The 22,742-nt window shown below is 44.8% G+C and overlaps 1 protein-coding gene across 1 annotated transcript; it reads right to left on the reverse strand.

Moving 5' to 3' along the window:
- Positions 1-15,776: 15,776 nt before the first annotated feature.
- On the reverse strand, positions 15,777-20,640 carry paqr4a (progestin and adipoQ receptor family member IVa). Its single transcript, XM_056288687.1, has 3 exons — positions 20,367-20,640; positions 18,103-18,321; positions 15,777-16,210 (listed from the first exon to the last, which is right to left on the reverse strand). Exons 1-3 carry the CDS (start codon positions 20,638-20,640, stop codon positions 15,777-15,779), a joined length of 927 nt encoding a protein of 308 aa, XP_056144662.1.
- Between the last annotated feature and the right edge of the window lie 2,102 nt (positions 20,641-22,742).

Here is a 22,742-nt window from a genome sequence, read left to right on the forward strand (position 1 = left end):
ATGTTCTTCATGTTGTGCTTTATGACTGCTGTGCTAATAGAAAAGACACCTCCAAGTGTGAGGTTTGTTAAACCAGAGCCGTACTGTCAACTGTTGAAAAGCCAACTGCTTTGAACGTTAATACGTTTATGTGAATGTTGGCAGCTGTCAGTAGACAACTCTTCATCTTTCCAGTCAACTAGGTCTATTCTGATGCCATGTGCACAGCAAGACGTGTCATATATACGCCAGCATTTCAGTGTAAAATATGTCACAGAGAATGTGGACAGCTTCCTCTGCTTCTGAATTTGGGGTGCTTACCCAGTTGGCATATACTGTTTCGGAGTGAAAAGATTGAATGATTCCATCTGTGGGACTTCCAGTGTTGCCCCCCCCCCCTTGAATCTTCTGTTATGCTCCTAAGTCATAGTATCCAGAAATGTGTAGTACACACTGCTCCTGAAGTATGCCCCTACAGACTCAAACTGATCACTCACTTGAGACACTGTTGGGCTGTATTAGAAAGGCATTGGCACATTCCATTTCCTCTCCTGACTGGGCACCACAGTAGGTATTGGAATGTCAAGGCTCTCTGCCTTCTCTGATGCACTTTCACATAGTTCCTCAAATTTCTCCTCAGACCTGACTGTTCCCAATATGTGAAGCACGCCATCAATTACCTTGTAGGCAGTGGAGTGGCCCGAACTTTCTTCCTGCAGGGAATCTGATGCTAGAGCAGTGACTTGGAACACTGGGGTGGTGATTTCCAGGCAGGGAATATATACGAAGTTGATCACATTTCTATACATCTTAGCATCCCCTTGGGCCAGGTCAGATGGATCACTTTCACTGATATCATCAAGCAGCTTCATAACAGCTTTCATAATTCTCTGAAGAGCCTTCAGTGCTCTCTGTCTACAAGCCCATCGAGTATCCGGCAGCTTCTTGAGCTCCACAACATGCTGTCCAGGATACAGAGACTGCTACCATTTCACCAAGGCAGCATGGCACTCTGGGAAAAGCATACAGCTTCTCCACAAGGTTGAAGAACATCACAAAATGTTTGTTAGACTTTGAGGCTTCCACCAGCACCAGATTCAGACAGTGTGCGTTGCCATTCACATAGAGAGCCTTCTCACTGTGTACACATATTGTGGCTTGAAGATCTTTATACATGCCACTCAGGTTGGCTGCTCCATCACAGCCTTGGCCACACATATTCTTCAGCTCGACGTCATTCTCTAGAATGGAGAGCACAGTATTTTCCAGCTCCTGTGCTGTAGTTATATCAACATTGCACATCTCAGTGAAGCCCTCCTATTTGCATATCATGAAGATATCGCACCCCAAACGACACCTGGTCTTGGCGAGAAACATCAGAGGTTTCATCCAGTAAAATGGAGTACATTTCAGCCTCTTTATTTCACTTTGTATCTCCAGCCTGTTCTAAGTATCCAGTGCTGCAATTATGTCATTTTGGCTTCTATAGACAACAATGACCACTGGGGTCTTGTCTTGGTGACTTTCACATTGGCAGCTTTTTATATATGCATCCTCAGCACAGTGTCATAGCGGGAAAATACATCCACCAGTTCAAGGAAGTTACCAGAGTTGTTACTAGAGTTGCTCTCATCTCTACCTTGGAATGCTTGTCCCTGCCGTGGAAGGTATACTCAGATTAATTAACCTGGTCAGGATTTCTCTATTTGTCTGCCTCTCTCGCTCTCTAACTTCCCCTCCCTTTACATCTGATATATTAAATGAAGACTGTTGTACCTTTTTTTTGGGGGGGGGGGTAATTGGTCCATCTCACTATGCTTGTCATGTGCATCTCTGTGACTGAGTGTTGCTTGAATTTTTTCAAGAGCAGTGTTCCACTTTCTTATGCCAATCCTCCACGCTTTTCTGTTTTTATACTTCTCTTCCCAAAGGAAAAGCCAACCACTAAGCCACACATTTCCAGAGAACCATTGTTTTTGGAATGACCACCCCTCAGGATTTTTGAGATATACCATTGACAGGGTGTGTGTATATATATATATACACCGTGTATATAATAAAATATAATAAAGTTATTTTATTACTTAATAAAGTAATAAAATAAATAAACAAATAAACAAATAAATAAATTATATATATATATATATATAGCGTTTTTCCCCGAAACTGCTCAGCTATGAGGAGCAGAATATCAATACAGATACAGGAAAAAAAAAGTTTTAATACATTGCAGTACAGGCCTGTTTCGTGTGTCGCGCACTCATCAGCTGTATTAAAACGTTTTTTTCCTGTATCTGTGTGTATACAGGTTGACAGGGGCCTACACTGCAGCACATGGAAATGTAGCTGTCATTGCATCTCACGTGAAATGTCTCAACATGGGAAGGATCTATGAGGTTTAGTGTAGTAGCTATGTTTGCAATTACTTCTTCTTCTCTTTCATTAACAGCTGGTGCTTGCTCAAACCCTTCCTGTGCTATAGAGCAGTGTTTCTCAACCGGGGGTCCGCGGACCCCTAGTGGCCCGTGGTGTAATTGCAAGGGGTCCGTGAAAATAAAATATCTTTAAAAAAAAGATCCTATGACATTTATAGAAATAGGATTATTTTACTCAAATGTGACTGAGACCTTTATCTACCTAAACTATAAAGGGTAACAGGACTTTTCTCTAATTACATCTGTTTCACAAGTGTAATTTATTGTATTTTAATAAGAGATCTCGCTCCCGTTTGCATTGTTAAAAGTTACTGCATGACGCTGTTAATACAAACTTAACACGATCTGCATCCGTTTCCAAATTATGAGCCCCCTAGTGTTGTGAAACATCTGCAGGAAGGTGTTGTGGGAAAACTCAGTAACTTGCAAGATTCAGGTTAGCGCTTGAAATTAAGCTAGCAACCAACTCCAGTGGTGAACACTGATTTAGCCGGTCCTGTGGCAAACGAGTCCATTAATGGTTTCAGGTACATGCAATCATTTACAGATGTGTGCACAGGGGCTGTGTGTGTTTATTTCTTAAAAACAAAATAATAGTACACAGTAACACATAGTCATACAAATACGCTGGTGTCATATCTCAACACTCCCACTTATGAATCATGAGCTTACTGTATACCTTTTCTTATTCATAGAACAAAAATAAAAATAAAACTTGGTATAACCCATACCACTCACATTTCACACACCAAACATTGCCTTAGCAAATGTCTTCAGTTTTACCTTGGATGCGGGCTTCGTCATTACATCCGCAACCATTTCGTCTGTAGGGCAATACACCAATGACATCCTTTCCTCTCTTATGGTAGACCTTATAAAGTGGTATTTGATATCCACGTTTGCAGCGTTGCCTACACACCGGGTTCTTCGCTAAAGCTATTGTCCCCTGGTTGTCCTCATAAACCACTGTTCTCTTGTATTCATATGAATCAATACCTCCCAGTAACTGTTCAACATAAATACATTCCTGGATGGCTAAAGCCAGAGCCATATACTCCGCCTCGCACGTAGAAAGTGCCACAGTAGCTTGTTTCTTGGCTTTCCAAGAGATAAGTGCACTTCCCCTGCTCATGCTCACACAGTAACCTGATGTGCTGCGTCTATCCGCAGTATCTGAAGCCCAGTCGGCATCACTATATGCCTGTAAGCCAAGCTTCTCGTCGCTCTTCCTGTAACAGAGCTGTTTGTCTGTGGTGCCCTTAAGGTAACGAAACACATGTTTTACTGTCACCCATTGCTCTTCAGTAGGCTCTGCAAAATGCTGAGATAGCTTGCTCACAACAAAACATAAATCTGGACGTGTACATGTAGCTAAGTATATTAGACTCCCGACCACCTCTCTGTACTTTTTCACATCTAACATTTTTGGTGCATCTTCTGAGTAGTCTAATTTCTGCTCACATGGGGTTTCTCTTACCCTGCACTCCTGCATATCAAAACGCTCCAATATTTTCTCAGAGTACCTTTGTTGTGAAACTGTTACACAGTTGGCGGACTGAGTGAAGTCCATCCCAAGAAAGCACTTTAACCTGCCCAGATCTTTCATCCTGAATTTTGTGGACAGCATCTTTTTCACTTTACTCAGCATCTCTGTGCTGCTTGATGCTATGATAAGATCATCTACCCAGGTTATAATGATCCCTTCCTTTGACTCCTTGGAGTACACACAATGGTCTGATTGGTTTTGTGTAAAACCATCACCTGTCAAACACTCGTGTAACAGTAAATTCCAATTGCGGCCAGACTGCTTGAGGCCGTAGATTGACTTCTCTAGTTTACACACTAGTTTTTCTCCCTTCTCAATATAACCCTCAGGTTGTTCCATGTATATGTCATAGTCTATGGGGGCATGAAGATAGGCCGTCTTTACATCCATCTGGTGTAAAATCAAGTCATACTGAGCCGCCTTCTGTAGAAGCACTCGAACACTTGTTAGGTTGGCTGTTGGCGAAAATGTCTCCCCATAATCCACCCCAGCTCTCTGGCTATATCCCTTTGCTACAAATCTAGCCTTGTACTTGTCGTGTCCGTCTATATCTGTCTTTATCGAATACACCCACCTTCCTCCCACTGTTTTCTTGCCCTCTGGCAATTTCGTAAGGGTGAATGTTTTGTTGTCTCTTAGAGACTCCATTTCCTCGTCCATTGCCCTGGACCACTTTTCTGATTCTGGCGATTCCATGGCCTCTTTAAAGGTCAGAGGGACACCGCACACTGCCCTGTATGCATAATCTATAGTAGTGAGTGAGCTGTCATCACTGTCACCCTGACTATAGTCAGTCAGATATCTCGGAGGGTTGCGTTCCCTTTGGGGGTACCTCCCACTGGCTGAGGCTTGTGATGTCACCCTTGGGTGCTCCTCGTCATCATCCTCGGGTGCTGACGGTGTACCGTCAGTCTGTACATTTTTCTGTACTCTGTTTTGGGTAAACTTCCCTTCTAAGCATACTGCACACTCTTTGTCAGGTTTACACACTTTCCCTTTATATGCATACCATCAGTGATATCCTGTAGCTTTATGATATCATCATAGTTGCAGTGGCCCATTATCTCATGCCAAGTTTCTATATCATGGCTCACATGGCACTTTTCAACAACACATTCAGTTTGCAAATAGTACATTTTCCCCTGTACAAAAATGTCAAACCTGGTACCATCCGGTGACATTAGGGCATCTCTGCCCTCTTCGAAGAACACACTGGCTCCGTGTGCTGTCGCAGACTTCACAGAGAAGAGCTCTTGGGGGTACGATGGAATATATAGTGCGTTCCGCAGTGTCACTCTACACCGTCGCCCCTCACTGTCGAGCAGACATACCGTAGCATCTCCCCTGCCCTGCACCACACCAAAGGTGCGCTTACCGTCCGCCAGCTCCATGCAGTGTTTCTCTGGCTCGAACGAGCTGTCAAAGCTCTTGAACTTCTTCTTATCATTGACTATGTGGGAAGAAGCCCTACAGTCCACAATCATTCCTGGTTTGAACTGTTGCCGTCGTCCTGGTCCTGCTGAGCTGGTCTCTCCAGCCTGCACTCTGAAGATGTAGTTCTCTTCTTCCGCAGTATTCCCTGGTCCCTGACCTCGACCTGCTCCGTGACCGCCGCCGCCACCTTGCTCGCGTGCACATCTGGCTCCATCAGCGCAGTCCTTCTTCTTGCACACTTTGTCCGTGTGACCCTTGATCCGGCAGAAGCTGCACCACACGCTGCGTGAACAGTCCGATTTCCGATGGCCTTTGTCACCGCATCGCCAGCACACCGTTTGATCATCTTCTCCCTCAGAGCGTTTCACTGGCTTTTTCTTAGGCGCTGCGTGGGCCTTCATCACCCTCTCGGACGTCTCGTCCGATGCTGTAGCATTAGCTACATCTTCTGCCGCCTCAAAGTTTCTCAATTTGGCCTTAAATTGTCCCAATGTCAACTCACTGTCGCCATGTGTCACCATTAGAGTGAATGGCTTATATCTCTCGGGTAACCCCCTCATCACCATGGCCATCATTAGTCCCTCACTCGGTGCTTCTCCCGCCCCTTTGAGAGCCGTAATGATTTGTTCAGCTCGGATAATGTATTCGGTTATCGTCTCATTATCAGCTTTCTTTAGCCCAGTCAATGTTACATACAGAGTGACAATCCGGGGTTTGCCCTTACCAATGTAATGTTCCCGCAACACCCGTAGACTCTCTCTACCGTTGTTCTTCGTTTCTCTGAAGATCAGTCCCAAGCTTGTGTTGTCCAATAAAGGCGCCAATGCGCAGTAGGCGTCCGCGTTCCGCTCCTCGTCTAGGGCCTGCTCTTCCGCTGTCAAAGGTCCCACGGGCTAGGTAAGAATGGTGGTTTTCAGCCCCACACCATGCATGCAACAGAGCATTCGCTCTTCCCACAGTTCATACTCATCGGCCTGTCCGTTGAATGTGGGCCACCTGCTCTTCTTTCGCTCCATCTCCCTAGGTAGCGTTAGCTTAGCGTTCCGTTAGCTTCCCTCGATGCTAACTAGCTTCACACTTGCTACTCCGTGATAACCTGCGCGCATCCCGCCATCCGAGGTTATCACACTTCGTGTACTTCTTTTATCAAACTACTAAATAATCCAACGTTATCTGGGCCCATAACCTGTTAGAAGACTAGACTAATACTTTATGTCTATCTCTGCGCAGATGAAGTGGATTATTAAACCGTTATAAAGAATCGTACTGACTACCGAACTTCTGCTGGAGGGAAAAATGCAGCCTCCGTTTATTCGGTAGTTTGTGGAGATGAAGAAAAATGAACGGCGTCTCAGTGACGTAATCAATCCGCGCATGCAAGCGCAACACCGCCCATTTGTGGACAAACAAAGTCGTAAACAAAATAATAGTACACAGTAACACATAGTCATGCAAATACGCTGGTGTCATATCTCAACATGCTATGAACCCAAACACAACGCTGACGCCGTTTTCGGCGGCGCAAGTTGATATAAAGCAGAGCCACCGCAACTGATCTCTGTCGCTCATCCATGATGATCACAAGTAAACACAAAACTGCTCGTGTGTGGTATTTGTTGTGTGCGGTCTAGCAAACTTGCTAGCAGCGTTGGTGTAACTAGTCTGCTTGTTGTGACGTCAACACAGCGAATTCGCGTTCTGTTCGAACACACCTGGCGGCCAAACAAAGCGGCGCGAACTCTCTCGCCGCATTTGGTCTGAACGTAGCATTAGGAGCCCCAGGAGGATAGGAGGCAGAGCGGAGACAGTTCGCGTGGCACGCAACACTCCACCCGATGATCCGAGCGGAGGACCAGGCGATGTTGGGGCCATGCCTCTGCAACCAAGGCCTCCCGAGAACCAGTGGTAAGGAGGGAGCAGTGAACATAAGGAGGCGGATTGTCTCGACATGGTTGCCCGAGATGGTTAGCTTGAGAGGCTCAGTGGTGTGGGTGATGCGACAGAGAGCGCGTCCACCCAGCGAGCGGGTCTCAATAGGGGTCTCCAGCGGGGTGAGACTGATGCCAGCCTGCCGAGCTGGGGCCCCGTCGATGAAACTCCCGTCGGCTCCAGAGTCGATAGGCAGACTGCTGATCCCAGGCGAGAGACGCAGGGAATAAAAGAGAGGGGGGCGGTTTGTTCTGGGGCAGAGTCATGCAGCTTACTAGTAGCCCCTCCCCTACTAAGCTCGGCCTTTTGGGCGTGTGGTAAAGTCCCGAATGACGTGTCCGGCCTGCCCACAGTACAAACAGAGCCGGCCTCGCATGCGCTGTTCGCGCTCAACCCCGGTGAGGCGTGACCGAGCCACCTCCATGGGCTCCACCCCAGGCTCAAGTGGTCGTGGCGAGGGAGTGGACGGGGCTGCTGGTGCTGGCTGGGGATCCTGGAGGGGGCGAGGTGACTGGGGGGTACCCCAGGGAGGAATGAGGGACTGGCGCTGAGCTCGAGCGCGTTCGTCTCGCCTGGAGGCGTTGGTCCATCTTCAGAGCCAGGCCGATTAACTCTTGCAGGTCGCCGGCCAGTCTCTAAAGAGTCCCTCCTTGACCTCCTCGCTTAAGCCCCGCCTGTATGTACTCAGCAGGGCATCGTCATTCCAACGGCACTCTGCGGCCAGGACTCGGAAATCGACGGTGTATTCGGCCACCGAACGAGAGCCCTGTTTGATGGTGTGGAGACGGGCGGTGGCGTCACAGCCACCAATGGGGTGATCGAACACACGTGAATTCCCCGGAAAAGGCTGCATAAATCAGAAGACATGGCGGGGTTCTGGTCTAGGGCAGCCGTGGCCCATCCGAGGGCCTTACCCGTAAGCAGGGACATGATAAAGGCGACCCTAGCGCCGTCTGAAGTGTAACGGCTGGGCTGGTGGCGGAATACCAGCTCGCACTGGACTAAGAAGCCACGGCAGAGCTCAAACTCACCTTCATAGGACTTCGGGGGGTTTAGCTTGGGCTCTCTATGAGCGGGCCCGAGAACCGGAGCTGGAACTGGTCCTGAGCCAGGTTGGTCCGCTTGAGGCGTGGGTTGCGGTGGGTTTACCGTCACGTCCAGGCGACCCAGCCGAGCGAGGACCTGAGCGAAGGCGGCGGTGAGACGGTTCTCCAGCGCCGTCATCCGTGTGTCCTGCTGTTGGACTGCTGCGTTGAGTCCTAAGATGAGCGGAGGATCGCCAGATCCGCTGGGAATAGCCGCCGGAGTTGCTGCTGGAGTTCCTGCTGGACCCGGTTCCATCGTGGCCAGATTGTACTGTTGTGGGTCGGAAAGGAACCAGTGCAGGGGTCCGGCAGGGTCAAGCCCGTAGGCACGTTTATTTCGGTTCAGGGAAGGGAAATGCGGGAAGTGTATGGTGCAACTAGAGTCCTTGATGTGGGGTGTGTAAAAGACTGTGTGCAGGGCGAGTGTGGTGCGTGTGTGCAGAAATGTAAATGACTGGAGGGTGTTTGTGCGTGTTGGTGAAGCGCAAGTCCAGGAGTAGGGGTTCTGCGGGAGGCAGCGTGGGAGCACAAGGGGAGGGCTCCGAGGAACACAAGGGACGCGAGAAAGACGGAGCCCGAGAAACACCGGCACCGGGGGGTTCTGGGAGGACGGGGGAAAGAGACACAGAATTAGACTCAGGGATCACAAGAATCGCAGGAGAACACACAGCCAAAGAGTCTAGCGATCTAATGGGTAACTACCGTACTAGATGGCACAATCTGGCAACGACTACACGTCAGCGTCCTCTCTTATAGCTGGCTGCAGATTGGCTTCAGGTGCGCTGATCACCGATGAGCCTCTGGTGCGTAGCTGCGCTCTCAACGAGCGCGCTGATTGAGCCCTGCTGGTAGACTCAGGCGCCTTGCGTCTGGACCACAACAGTGAATACTTTCCGGATGCACTGTATATATATACATATATTTGAATAAGTAAAGGCTTTACATTTAAGCAGTTGGTTTTAAGTAAGACCCATTACTAAAACCTCTACCAGGCCTTTACAAAAGGCTTGAAAGTACTTGATATTTAAGTCGCTGAAATTACTGTCTTCACAATCTTCCCTTCTGGTTCGTGCTTGTGTGTGTGTGTGTGTGTGTGTGTGTGTGTGTGTGTGTGTGTGTGTGTGTGTGTGTGTGTGTGTGTGTGAATGTTTGTGGCAAATGAATTAGTACATATTCAATGTAATCATCAAACAACACAACCCCCCCCCACACACACAGACACATAGTATATATATGATACCATAAACATGCCACTTTAAGGGCCACCACTACATCTCACTCAAATCACACAAAAGATCACAAAAAAGATGACTGAGGGCAAGTTTAAAAATATAGACTTCAGTTTATTGCACAATCGTTGCTGGAGGCGGAGTGTGGGGGGCCTGTCTGTAACACGTCACACTAAATGCTAGATAGACATGTAGATGAGGCAGAGGAACAGACAGCATGTCTATGTGAGGGCAGACTGGACAGTGAGGCACACTGCAGATGCAGTCAGCACCCTGTTAGCACATGAGGGGAAAACCTAGGGATTAAATTAAATAACTACAATCACATTTCATGCTTGCTGAATGACAGTTGTGCAATGGCCCATACCCTCACACAGCATACATGATCCATACGTATAAATTAACATCCGGCTTGTGCAACCATGGGCAAAGAGAGGGTTTGGCAGCATGCCACAGATGTGAATATTCTGCCAACTCAATGGGCCTCATTCATCACTCGCTTGTACGTACAAATTTGTTCTTACACACCCATGGAATTTTTTAGCTCTCAGGATTGTCTAACAGTCAGCAGCAAAGCCTGATGGTTATTTGTAGCTCCTTCTCCCTAACATCTGTTGTCTGCCTATTGCAACGAGCAATCACCCAGGTTTGCCAAGACATCAGTGTTAGCCAACTGGTGTCTAAATTCAGGGGTTACCAGGTTCTACACTGGTGTCTGACACAAACTTTAGGGCTAAAAAAAATCCCATTGGTGTAAAAGAACAAATTTGTACGTACGAACGATTGATGAATGAGGCCCATTGAGTTCTTTCCACTAACACGGTAACCTTCAATACACAAACTGTCCACTAGACGGGGACAAAGACACACTCACTCGTGCAACTTAAAAAGCCACAGCAAACCAGACGAGACAGATAAACAGACAGACCCTCCAGAATGCCCCCTTCATCCTAAAGACAAGGGGTAGCCTCGTAATCTGTACATAATAGACAAGTGTCATTATCAATAACAATTTTCCACAGAATAACAGAATTCATAATAATCATTGTGTAACAATAGTTCTGACAGTTAATCAATTATAAATAGTCATTAACAGGCTATCCGGCAGCTGTGTAATTTAAAAAAAATGTTTTGTTAGTATTGTATTCCATACATAATGTCGCTGTTATAATCATTGAACATACAGACGCGGACAAAGGTCAAAGTCACAGTCCTAGTTCCACTTCTGAAAAATGGTTTTCAGAGAATTCCCTGCTTTTCTCTCCAGTTCAAGTCCATTTTGGTATCCTTGTTCCCAGTCCCCCACCCTTTCTGTCCGTTACACAAGGTCCCCATCCAAACAAGCCTCGGCCACTACAACACAACGCTCTTCTCTCGAGTCCGGGCCCGCGGGCCCTTACGGAGTAACCGTACAGAGAGGACAGACACAGGCAATGTGGAGTCTAAGAGCCATGATTCAGACAGCGGAGGCTAGGCCCTGATGGTACAGCTACTGTTATGGCACCCTGAGAAGTGGAGAACCAGGATGTTGGAGCGTCGCACTCCGTTAAGTGTAGATCAACGAGCCAAGAGCTCCCTGGTCTTTGTCTCCTTGTTACATCAGAGATACCGGTTTAACAAACACATATTAACTTTTATGTATTCTCATCTGATAATGCATAGATAACCAGTTGTAGTCAAGAGGTATTCACATGCCTGCAATACTCCCACAACGGTCACAAATATCTTTCCAAAATGTCTAAAAAAAAAATTTTTTTTTAAATCAAACAAACACAAAAAATAAAATAAAAAATAAACAAGAGTTACATTCAAACAACTAAATGCATTCTTCATAGAGGTCTGAAAATAACAAAGCTAACCAGCTCTACAAATAAAAATGAATTCGTTTTGTGTTTCCTGCGTTGCTCTACATATACACATGTAAATAGCTAAGCCCATAGATGTGTTTGATATGAAACAGATGCACAGACAGCAAAGCTCTGCAAGAGAGCAATGACGGATGTGTGGCCCATTACTAACTCCTTGACCTATTTTTCCTTCCTTTACATGTTGTGCATTGTATGGGAACTCTATCAGGTATATCGTCTGCATGGTATGTATATGTGATCTACATACATGTATTTACATCATTTATACGGACTTGAAATAACTTTCATTATTGTTTGATCCAAAGCCCTTTTTGAAAACAATAAAACAGTGCAGTTTGTCTCAATATAGATGTATTGCCTTTGTTCTTGTCTGTCAGATCCCTGTAATGGCGCCCATCTTCCCACGCCTGCACCCCTGAATAGTCTCAGCATCCTCCCTCCCAACAGCATGTGGAACATCCTGGAGTGAATGACATGTCATGTCAATGGTCCCAATGCACAAGCCTTTAGCTAACACTAGCTAACACTGGGCTCAAGTGTTTTTCTCGTCCAGAGCTACTGTCATGCATTGTTCAGTTTCATTCAGTGGCCAGCAACACATTAGTTTGAGCTTCTACATTGGATCAGTTACATAATTATCACATAAAGTGAGAATGGCCAATCATGAGTCAGCGTGAACAGACTAACACCATAGACCACCACACTTCCGGACAAGAGGTGTGAATCGATGTGTTGGGGGCTGGGGGTGACTGTGGCCTGACCATCTTGATGCGAAACATGAAAGATTGCCCGACCAACGACCGCACCCCCCCCCCCCCATGGGTAATTTGATGAACAATCTAGTTCCAGAGATAAGAGCTTGGCTCAACCATGGGTTTGATGGCCACAAGCAACGTGTCAGGAAGATTCAACAAGTAAACATGTCTGTTAATCAGAGCATTAACAGAAATACCAGTGCAGAACATAGTGCCAACAATATTGTGAGCGACAGAGTTGATGGACCACTTATAAACTCAGTCACTCTCTATACACGGAGAAAAGGGCTAGGGGGTTCCTTCTGACCTTGTTAAAACAGCTTAACAAAAATACTACACCCATTTCAATCAGCCCGGGAGTTTATAAGCTCCCTCTGTTCGGGTTTAAAGAGTGCAAATCAATCCGGGTTCCATTCACAAGAACGAGCCGGTACAGCGCCGTAAGCAGTGCATTTAAATTACAAAGGAAAAAAAAAACAAAAACAGGCCCAAAATTGTTCATGTGGCGAGAGACCTTGTAGGTTTTTATAGATGGAGCTAGAATGATGAATCTTCATCATCATCCTATTAGATCAGCGTTAACGTCTGCATACAGTAGGACCTCGTTTATTTCAAACCTTCAACAACGGAGGTCATTTGAAATAACGACATCTTCAAGATAGTGGCTTTTAGTTTCTGGCTGAACAGTGATTGTGCTATGAATTGAATTACACATGGACAGAGGTATCCATTAAATGTTTTTCTGTGTTTATATATATATATATAACGATATTATAATATATAATATATATATTATAACATATTAAATTATTATGGCCTGGCGGCCTGTCCAGGGTGTCTCCCTGTCTGCCGCCAAATGACTGCTGGGATAGGCTCCAGCATCTCCGCGACCCTACTCAGGATAAGCGGCTTGGATAATGGATGGATGGATGGATATAATTGTAATATATAGCATTATATCATAACATATCATTGTAATACAAAATATATAATATACTATTTATATTTTATTATATTTATATATTATATATATCATTATATAATCAATATATAATAATAATAATAATAATAATAATCTGTTTAAATATGGGTTTAAAATGCTGTGCATGGGGAGAAAATGAGTTGCCAATGCTTGGGACTTGCTCAGTTTTGAGTAAAGTGAAAGATGTTCTCTAACACTGGATTTGTAAACTAGAGATTGTGCATGGCAGCAAAATATCTTGTTTAAAGAGCTGTTTTACACAGACGTCTCTTCAAGAAAACAAAGAAAAATGCAGCTGGCAACTATGAAATTGAATTAACTAATATTCTAATGTAAACACCTATTTTTCTTGTTATTGTGTCCTTTATGACCACACCAGAAAACTTTAAAGTACTGAAATTTGTTAGAAAATACGTGCAAAATAAAGGATGATCCAGATTTACAATTAGAAATGTTTTGCAATTTCTGGTGTGCAGTTGAAATGTTTTAGCTGTATCAGCAAGCAATTCCATTTTTCAAGCACAAGAAATGTTAGATGTTCTTCCTGTTGTGCTTCATGACTGCTGTGCTAATAGAAAAGACACCCCCAAGTGTGAGGTTTGTTAAACCAGAGCCGTACTGTCAACTGTTGAAAAGCCAACTGCTTTGAACACTAATACGTTTATGTGAATGTTCGCAGCTGTCAGTGGACAACTCTTCTGTTTTTTTAGGATTTTTTTCCCTTTTTCTCCCCAATTGTATCTGGCCAACTACCCCGCTCTTCCAAGCCGTCCTGGTCACCGCTCCACCCCCTCTGCTGATCCGGGAAGGGCTCCAGACTACCACGTCTACTCCGATACATGTGGAGTCGCCAGCCGCTTCTTTTCACCTGACAGTGAGGAGTTTCACCAGGGGGATGTAGCACATGGGAGGATCACGCTATTCCCTTGTTCCCCCTCCCCCCCGAACAAGCGCCTCGACTGACCAGAGAGGTGCTAGTGCAGTGACAAGGACACATACTGACATCCGACTTCCCACGCACAGACACGGCCAATTGTGTCTGTGGGGATGCCCGACCAAGCCAGAGGTAACACGGGGATTCGAACCGGCGATCCCCATGTTGGTAGGCAACGGAATAGACTGCCATGGCACCTGGACAACCCAGTGGACAACTCTTCATCTTTCCAGTCAACTAGGTCTAGTCTGATGCCATGTGCACAACAAGACCTGTCATATATACTCCAGCATTTCAGTGTAAAACATGTCATTTAACTTTAGCAGCTTGCCATATGTCATATACTTTTGACTTATATACAAGTACTTTTTACTTTTTTTAGTGAGGAGCATAAAAGTAGTACCTCAAAAAGTCATAAGATAGCATGTCCCATAAGTGGAACAGAATAGTTGGGAAAAGTTCTGTTAAAACATAAATACAATTCATCTTCCTCATGGTGTGAGTTATTGCAAAGATACAACAATAAATGACATGGAGTTGTCTCACAATTCTTGGTAAAGTACAACGCAACTGGAAAACAGAAAGTGTAAACTTGTTTTAAATAAAACATGCTTGGCTTTCATTGGCACTGGGTGTAAACTACCTAGACTGAGAGCACTGCACCATCCAGGGCTAACGTGTGGTCAAAGCCATCATAAGGAAGTAAACTCAATGCCAACATGCTAGCAGAACAAGGAGTGAACCCCCACACCCATTTTCAGGTCATACTCATCAAGTCAAAGGGCAGACAACTCAGACAGACACACATCATAATAGACAAGGGTAGCGGCAGAAAATAACTTAAAAGTGAAAGAAACAAAAAGAGCGACCGATCCACAGCCATAAATTAAATTACATCAAGTAGTTCCAATTGGACTTTGTGACAAGTAATTCGAGTGCTTTGTGCATCACTACTGCCATGTTGTATAAAAATGTCGGTACAAGTGAGTCCATGTGTGTCTGTGTCATGTGTGCATGAACGGAGAGGTGGAGATGCTGCATAGGTGGCAACAGTGACACCCATAATAGAGATTTCCTGTCACGTGACATATGATATAATTTCATTTGCTAAATCAAACATGGCCGCTACTTCTCAAGTACACGTGTATATCTGAATAAGTAAAGGCTTTAGATTTAAGTAGGTTTTAAGTAAGACCCATTACTAAAACCTCTACCAGGCCTTTACAAAAGGCTTGAAAGTACTTGATATTTAAGTCACTGAAATTACTGTCTTCAAAATCTTCCCTTCTGCTTCATGCTTGTGTGTGTGTGTGTGGGTGTCCATGCTTGTGGCAAATGAATTAGTACATATTCAATGTACTCATCAAACAGCACAACTGCCCCAACCACCAGACACACACACACACACGCAAAATATCTGGATGGACAAAGATATGAACATTCTTGGTTGGAGCACATATGTCAGCATATACAACATATATAACCTCACCTTCTACCCTTTCCCTCCCACAGAGGTCCTTTACCCTTGCATTCCTATACGCTCACACATTCTGGTCCTGGGCGGAGGCAGTAGGTGGGGATTGGGTGCGTGTGGGCAGATTCAGTCTGATGGACAGTGGTAACTGTTGATCCACAGCAGGTCATCCAACACCCCCCAGTGCAGGTAAAGTATGGAGCCTACCACCAGTACGTGCATTATTTGGTGGCTGTTGCACCAGTAGTCAAACAGGCCGGGGCGGAAGCGCTCGGGGATGCGCGTGATGTTGATGACCCCGCCCAGCACGGCCAGGGCGTCCATTGTGAGGAAGTGCCGCAGAGAGGTGGGGCTGCCGCCGCCAACACCCACCCAACGTAGCAGGAAGAAGGAGAAGCGGAACAGCGCCTGCCAGGCAAAGGAGCGCAGGCGCCGTACGCTGCTGCGGGCCGTGATGGCGCAGTAGATGGCGTAGGTAGACAGCAGGATGTAGACTAACAGGGCCACGGTGCGTGTGAATGGGTAGCACAGCAGTGTGCTGTAGACAATGGGCAGCGCTCCTGGGTCAAACAAACAAATCAAAGGTCAACTTGTATACGGAAGAACTTGGAACAAAGCAGTATGATGGATTATATTAAGAGCCGACAGTGAATATCAATAATCACAATTTCACATGAATCGAGCAGCAGGTCAAGAGAAGGCATACAGCTGAACCAGTTTTAGTCACAAAAATTTAGTCACAAGTATAATGAAAATATTCATCAAACACCTCTTTTTTAAAGCAGATGACGATGACTGACTAAAACATCCTGAAAAAAAAACGATAACTGCAACTACGTTCTTTCGTTCTTTTTCAGCAAAAGTTGACAACAATGTGATGAAACGAAAATACTATCAGTGACTAAATCATGATTGTTTTTTCTAAATCACTGCGGTCCAATTGTATTTGAATTTAAGGTTTACCAAATTGCGATCGTGTAATTGCCCAAATTTGCTTTGCCCTGTGATTGACAGTCTTGTTTCTACAGGAGTGGCAACTAAAATTTGCCAGCGCCCAACAGTCTGTGCAAGAGTTGAGGGACAATTCTGTTCATACAACAATCACATTTTTAATACTGAATAGGTTTGGAACATATCATTGTGTATAGTGTGTAATACAAGTTTGCAACAAGGTGTTAGAAATACAGCAGGGCTGCCAACTTTTGGAAATAGTCTGGAGGGTGATTGTGTGAGTGGGTGGAGGGGGAAGGTGGAAGCAGCATAGTCTCTCCTTCAAAAATCAGTCTTCTCTCTCTCTCTGGACTCTCTGATCCATTGTAGCCCATAGCAGTACATTTGAGTGAGCCCTTGCGCAACATCAAACCAAAGGACTTCATTACCCAGACTGCACCACATTATCTTCCGCTTCTTGTGTGGGAAGATGGCTGCACAAACTCGGGTTTGCAGCGGCCTCATCCTGTACCATCCATGCAGTGTCTTTGTCCATGTCTGCGTTTAAGTTTTGTCTTCATTTGATGGCTGGGAGAGCTGGTGCTGGATCGGCTGGGAGAGCTTGGTCTGCTGCATCCGGTGGGCCCAGGGACCACTGCCCTGCCCGGAGCTGTGTCCGAGGAGGAAACACCGAGGGTGGTCTGATAGGAGGCGGAAGTGGGGCAGGCTAAGCTAACTGCTAGCCCATGCAGACCGGCAGTTTCGACAGTCATCCTGGTGTTCACGCTTTTGGACAGTGAATTTTTTTTAATATGTTGGATATATGTGTTTTTGTAGTTTTTGTGGTTTGGATATATGTGTTCTTGTAGTTTTTGGATATGTGTTTTTGTCTTTTTGTTGCACTGCTGTGGGCTGGGGGAAATGGTATTTCGTTTCATTTCATGTGCACAGGTGCATGGAATGAAATGACAAATAAATGTTCCTGATTCCTGATTACACAGCTCCAGAGCCTTGCTTGCTGTTGTCTTACCATTCGTTTTTATGGAACCCCCTCAGTGAAATATTTTGTTAATTTATATGACTTTTTTGTTTTATATGGTTGTTCTTTTTATCTTATGTTTTAATAAAACTGAATTCATTTTCACTTGCATAGCAAGCACATGAAAACATACCACAGGAAAGCAAGCATTTGACTTGATGAACTTTTCATGCTATGATTTGAGATTTGGTCATTTGAATGATTTTTATGCTAAAGAGAGTTGGCAGCCCTGTGCAGTGACTAAATTATGACTTCATTAAAATGATAATGAGTAGACTAATACGACCAGAGATTTAGTCAACTTTATAGTACCTCGACTTAATCAAAATTAAACAACTAAAATGTGATAAGAGCTATTAGCCATGCTGTGGTAACAGGCTAAGACCAGACTAAATCCTAAAATGGGTGTCAAAATTAACACTGAGCTGAAATAAAATGCCAAAAAAGCGAAACACCTTAGAATCTTAGAGCTTTAAATCTTACCCAGTGTGTTTATCATGCAGATACCACACATGTCAAGTTTGAGGAGGGTGTGGTACACAGGCTCCCCTCCCTCATGGTTCATGAAGAGGTGGTAGAGCACAGAGCCCAGCTGAGGTGAAAGGCAGGCCAGGAAGTGGACCACGCCCAGCCACGTGACGCTGATCTGAGACCAGGGGATGTTGAGAGGCAGGAGCACCAGGAAGCAAACCAAAGGAATGCCTGGGGAGAGAGAGTGACAGAGAGAGAGAGAGAGCGAGAGAGAGAGAAAGGCAGAGGGATGAGAAAACAGATAACCTAAGGTTATTAGAGTGTGACCTGCTCCAATCGTGTTTGGCTAACACAAGTATGAAAAGGATGCCTTGAAGTTTAATCGACCATGAAAACAACTGTAGGCTCACAGCATGTCTGTCTGACTAGGTTGATTTCTCACTGGAAAAGCATTTTACTTGAAAAACTACAACACTAGTAAGACATGAGAGTTCAGGGTATTTTACGCATTGAGATAATGTAGTCAATACATTTAAGCTGATTCCAATACCTGCCAACACACTAATGATGATTATGTTTCGCTATTCCCAGGACATTCCAAAAATATTCCTGGGATTCCTATGCCATGCAGTATACAATAAACTCTCAAAGAAGCTTCTCTAAAGGGATAAACATAACCACTGAGCCCTTACTTTGATGCAGCTGTAGTCCACATTGCTAATGGACACAGAGGACCACTACAGGCTGCTGTATTTGGCAACAGAGGACTGATTACTGCATTGTGAGCAAAACCTGGCCCTTGAAATTTGATACATACACACACACGCGCGCACGCACACACACTTATCATTTATCGCCCCCTTTCCCATGCACGCACATAGACATCTCACACTGTCCCCTCTCTCTCTTTTGCTCACTCTGCCTTTTCCAATGTCAAATCATTTGTCCCAGCCAGGTGATATGGACAATGCCATCTAACACATCTATTTTAAGTGTGTTACCTCTTCTCCCCCTCCCCAACTTCCTCTACCCAGTACCAGTTAGGGCTGCACCACTGGACACATTAAACAGGGCCTCTGCTGTGAAGGCCCCAAACGCCAACACTACAGTGCTCTTGCTCATTTCCAAGAGCCACGAGGTGGCCGGCATGTTTTGGCATTTACATGCAAACGCCGCCCGTGACAAGTTAACATGTGGCATATCTTCCTACATATTAATAAACAGATGTTTAGTGGAAGTCAAGCTTAAGAGCAGATATGTATGTGCATCTTCCAAGTACTGTTTGTCATGCCCTACTCTGGAGAAAAAGTATATTTCTGAGAATCAGATTAAAGCACTTCTAGATTGCCATGTTTTGTTGTGTTTTTTTAAGGGGGTATTTGACATCACTTGCTCTGTAGAAACCACTTATTAAATGGTGATGAAAACTTTCAGAGCAACATCCCTGATAACCACTGTCTGTTTCCACTGATAGTTGGAATATTATGAAATTAACATTGGACTGAAGATTGCAGATTCGCAAAAGTCAATAAAGCCATATTAAATATGCTATACTTCCTACAGCCCTGGTCCATAAAGAGAGTACAAAATTTTTCATATTGTTTGAAAATGGGTGTCATGATATCTGAAGTATGATCAGGTATTCATGGTAAAAAGGGGAGGTTAAAACAAAACACATTGCAAAGGACTAGCAAGCCAGTAAAAAAAAATCCCTCTCCAAGATGCAAATGGGATACTGAGATATGTTCAGAATCAGAATCGTGTTTATTGGCCATGTAGGTTTGCACAAACATGGAATTTGACTCCGGTTTCATGGCTCTCTCAGTGTACTTAACATAGAATAACAACACTAAAACACAGCCATCTTCAGATATATTCACAAGGATTGACTTATACAGGGGAAATAAGAGGTGATAAGGTGCAATGGTGCAGAGAATATGTCAGAGATGCTGACATAGATGTTAGCAGGTTTCTTACATACATGCCTGAGGTAGATGGACATGACAGAGTGTACCAGTATATGTACAATGTACAGTACAGTATATACAACATGGTTGGATTTATTTGACAGTGTGAAGTGTTCATTTGAATGACAGCCCGCAGAAAGGAACTGTTACACAGCAATTAAGGTCAAATTTGCCGGCAAAACAATAGAATGTAGAGGGATGGCGAAGTTACACTTCGGGCGACACTCTTTGGTCACTCCGCGTAATTGCCAATTGCCACAAAGAGAAATCTCATCTGCTGACTAAAAGTGATGAAGGATTTCTACTCACCGTGAGTGTATATGTTGCCAAGTTCATTGTGCAAGTAAAACAGGCTTCTGATACAGTCTTGCACTGAGGAGATCGGTCGATATCCAGTCAGGACGTATTTATTGAATTGAAGATGGGGAGGAGAATTTGCCCAGTCTAATAGCCTAGGTCCATTTAAAAATGCCATAGCAACCACAACAGTTAAAACGATGCCACCAAAAAGGTAAAAAAGTGACTGTACACCTATGTACACGTTTAAGAGAATTATTGCCACTAAAATCTTGTTGGAAACCATTGGCGCCGGTATCTGTACAAGGTGTTTATTGTGCTCTTAGCCACACCGGCAAATAGCTAGGTTAGCTAGGCACTCTGGCTTAGCATGCGTCCGAATCGGTGGTCAGTGTCTCCTTGCCCCGCCGCGTTATAACCCAGACCCGGCGAGAGCACCTCTGTCCCGCCGCTGTTTGACGTGAAATACCGGTACCCGTGTCATCCACACGGGCTGGCAAAGACAAGGCCGACCACATACATGGTGTGAGCCCGTGATGGCCGTTATGTTGGGCATTTCACGTTAAATGTCAGTCTTAACAAGTAAAAGCAAACGGAGGTTGGCGGACAGCCTGTTCCTCATCCTGATTAGTGTAACTTCCCCATTAACATTCCACTACACAGGCAGACACGTAAACATGTTTGAGCACGGTGCGAGTGTGTGCGCGCGCGCGCCCGCGCGCGGTGTTCCGTGCATCCCACCAAATCCGGTGATGCTAACTAGCTCGATAGCTAGCGTTAGCTTCCATACTTTTCTGTTTCCATTCATCCGTCACCTTGATACTACCTAACGGTATTAAACGGGTTTCGCTAGCGGTCAGATTTGCGATAGAGGCTAGGTCATTCTAAAAACAATAAAAAAACAAAACTTTCACAACACAGCCGAGTGACACACGCTTAGGTCACTTTTCCCTGACGCCAGATTTAAGGTTGCTCCTCAAAATCACATCCATGACTTTGTCGCTGAGATTTTGTCGCTGAAGCGACCAACTCCACGGCGGCAGGTCGGGCTAGCTGGAGTTAGCTAGGCAGCGCTAGCGAGCCGAGCCGGTTAGCAGGAGACAGATGTCCTATGCGTCTCCGTAAATCGACCACACCGAGACTGAGATTGGAGCCGGCAGATTCCAAACAATTAAGGACTTCAAAACCAAACTCAAATGTTTACGGGTGTGTAAGTCATTTTCTCATTTTCAGTATTATCAGTCAAATGGAGTGTCCTCACCAGCCCCCCGGTTCCCTTGTAGGGCTGTTTAAAATCGGGTCTGCAGGTTAGACGCCGACACTGCCACACAGCCAGGGGTGTTCGGTAATCCGCTGGCAAGAGACACAGCACACAGGAGGGGAGAACCAAGGGAGCAAGCCGGCCGCATCACGCCACTTGTACGTTACCAGCCTTCTGTCTAATCTATATCTACTTGAGCCTCCGCCGAGACCACCACAGCGTAGGCGTTTGGCTGTGCGGTGCGGAATTAATATGCATCATTCAAAAAAAGAAGAAAAAAAATTCATTCGTCCCATCCTAATCAAATATCGCACGATTTTAGAACGACTTTCATTTCTTTTAAGTGGAAGCATTTCTTTTGCAGCTACACACCAAAGTGACAGGTGCACGCACACCCACAAAGAGAGTAGGGAGATGGAGATGAACAGTGGTGTAGTGGAGGGTTTAAGCAGGAATTTTACTCTCCTCTTTTTCTGTCAATTTACAATATAACCACCAGCCATTTATTGATTTTTGATTGATTTTTATTTCAAACATGTTAAAATAACAAAGTAATAGGCACGTATACAAAAACAAATGGAAATAACAGTGAACATAGTTTGCAAACTCTCTAACAACACAGGTAATAGTCCATGTTCGAAAAGGGCGTAGGATGAAGTAAAGAACTTTTCTGGCCCTACCCCTTTTTTATACATTATATACTCAAGTCAAACCAAAACAAAATTTTCAAAACAAAACAAAAGTGGAGAAAAAAGGAAAAAAGGCCAATGCATAGAAATCAAAATAAACAAAACAGCACAAATCAAACAAGGCACCTTACACATCATGTATCATGTCATGTTATTCCAGTCCACCTCTTTGTTCATCCATCCTGTATCTAAATATGTTGTTTTTAAAGAGTTTTGTAAGCTTAAATATTTACACATCTTCATTTCTTTTCTACAGTTGTTCCACAGATTGACTCCTTTGATGGATATACAATGAAGTTTTGCATTTGTCCTCACTAGTTGTTTTTTGAATACACATATTCCTCTGAGATCATGTTTACTTTCCCTCCTTTGGAGCAATTTTAGGACACTGTTTTGTAACTGCTGATTTTTTACTCTGTACATGATTTGAATTGTTTT

Source organism: Lampris incognitus, chromosome 10, assembly GCF_029633865.1.
Source record: "Lampris incognitus isolate fLamInc1 chromosome 10, fLamInc1.hap2, whole genome shotgun sequence".
Taxonomy (NCBI): Eukaryota; Metazoa; Chordata; class Actinopteri; order Lampriformes; family Lampridae; genus Lampris; species Lampris incognitus.

Excerpts from the sequence above, each read along its gene's own strand:
- paqr4a (XM_056288687.1), bottom strand. The coding sequence starts at position 20,640 with ATGGTTTCCAACAAGATTTTAGTGGCAATAATTCTCTTAAACGTGTAC. Across the intron at positions 18,322-20,366 it reads TGGCAACATATACACTCACG|GCATTCCTTTGGTTTGCTTC; the intron begins GTGAGTAGAAAT and ends CTCTCTCCCCAG. Across the intron at positions 16,211-18,102 it reads CTGCATGATAAACACACTGG|GAGCGCTGCCCATTGTCTAC; the intron begins GTAAGATTTAAA and ends TGTTTGACCCAG.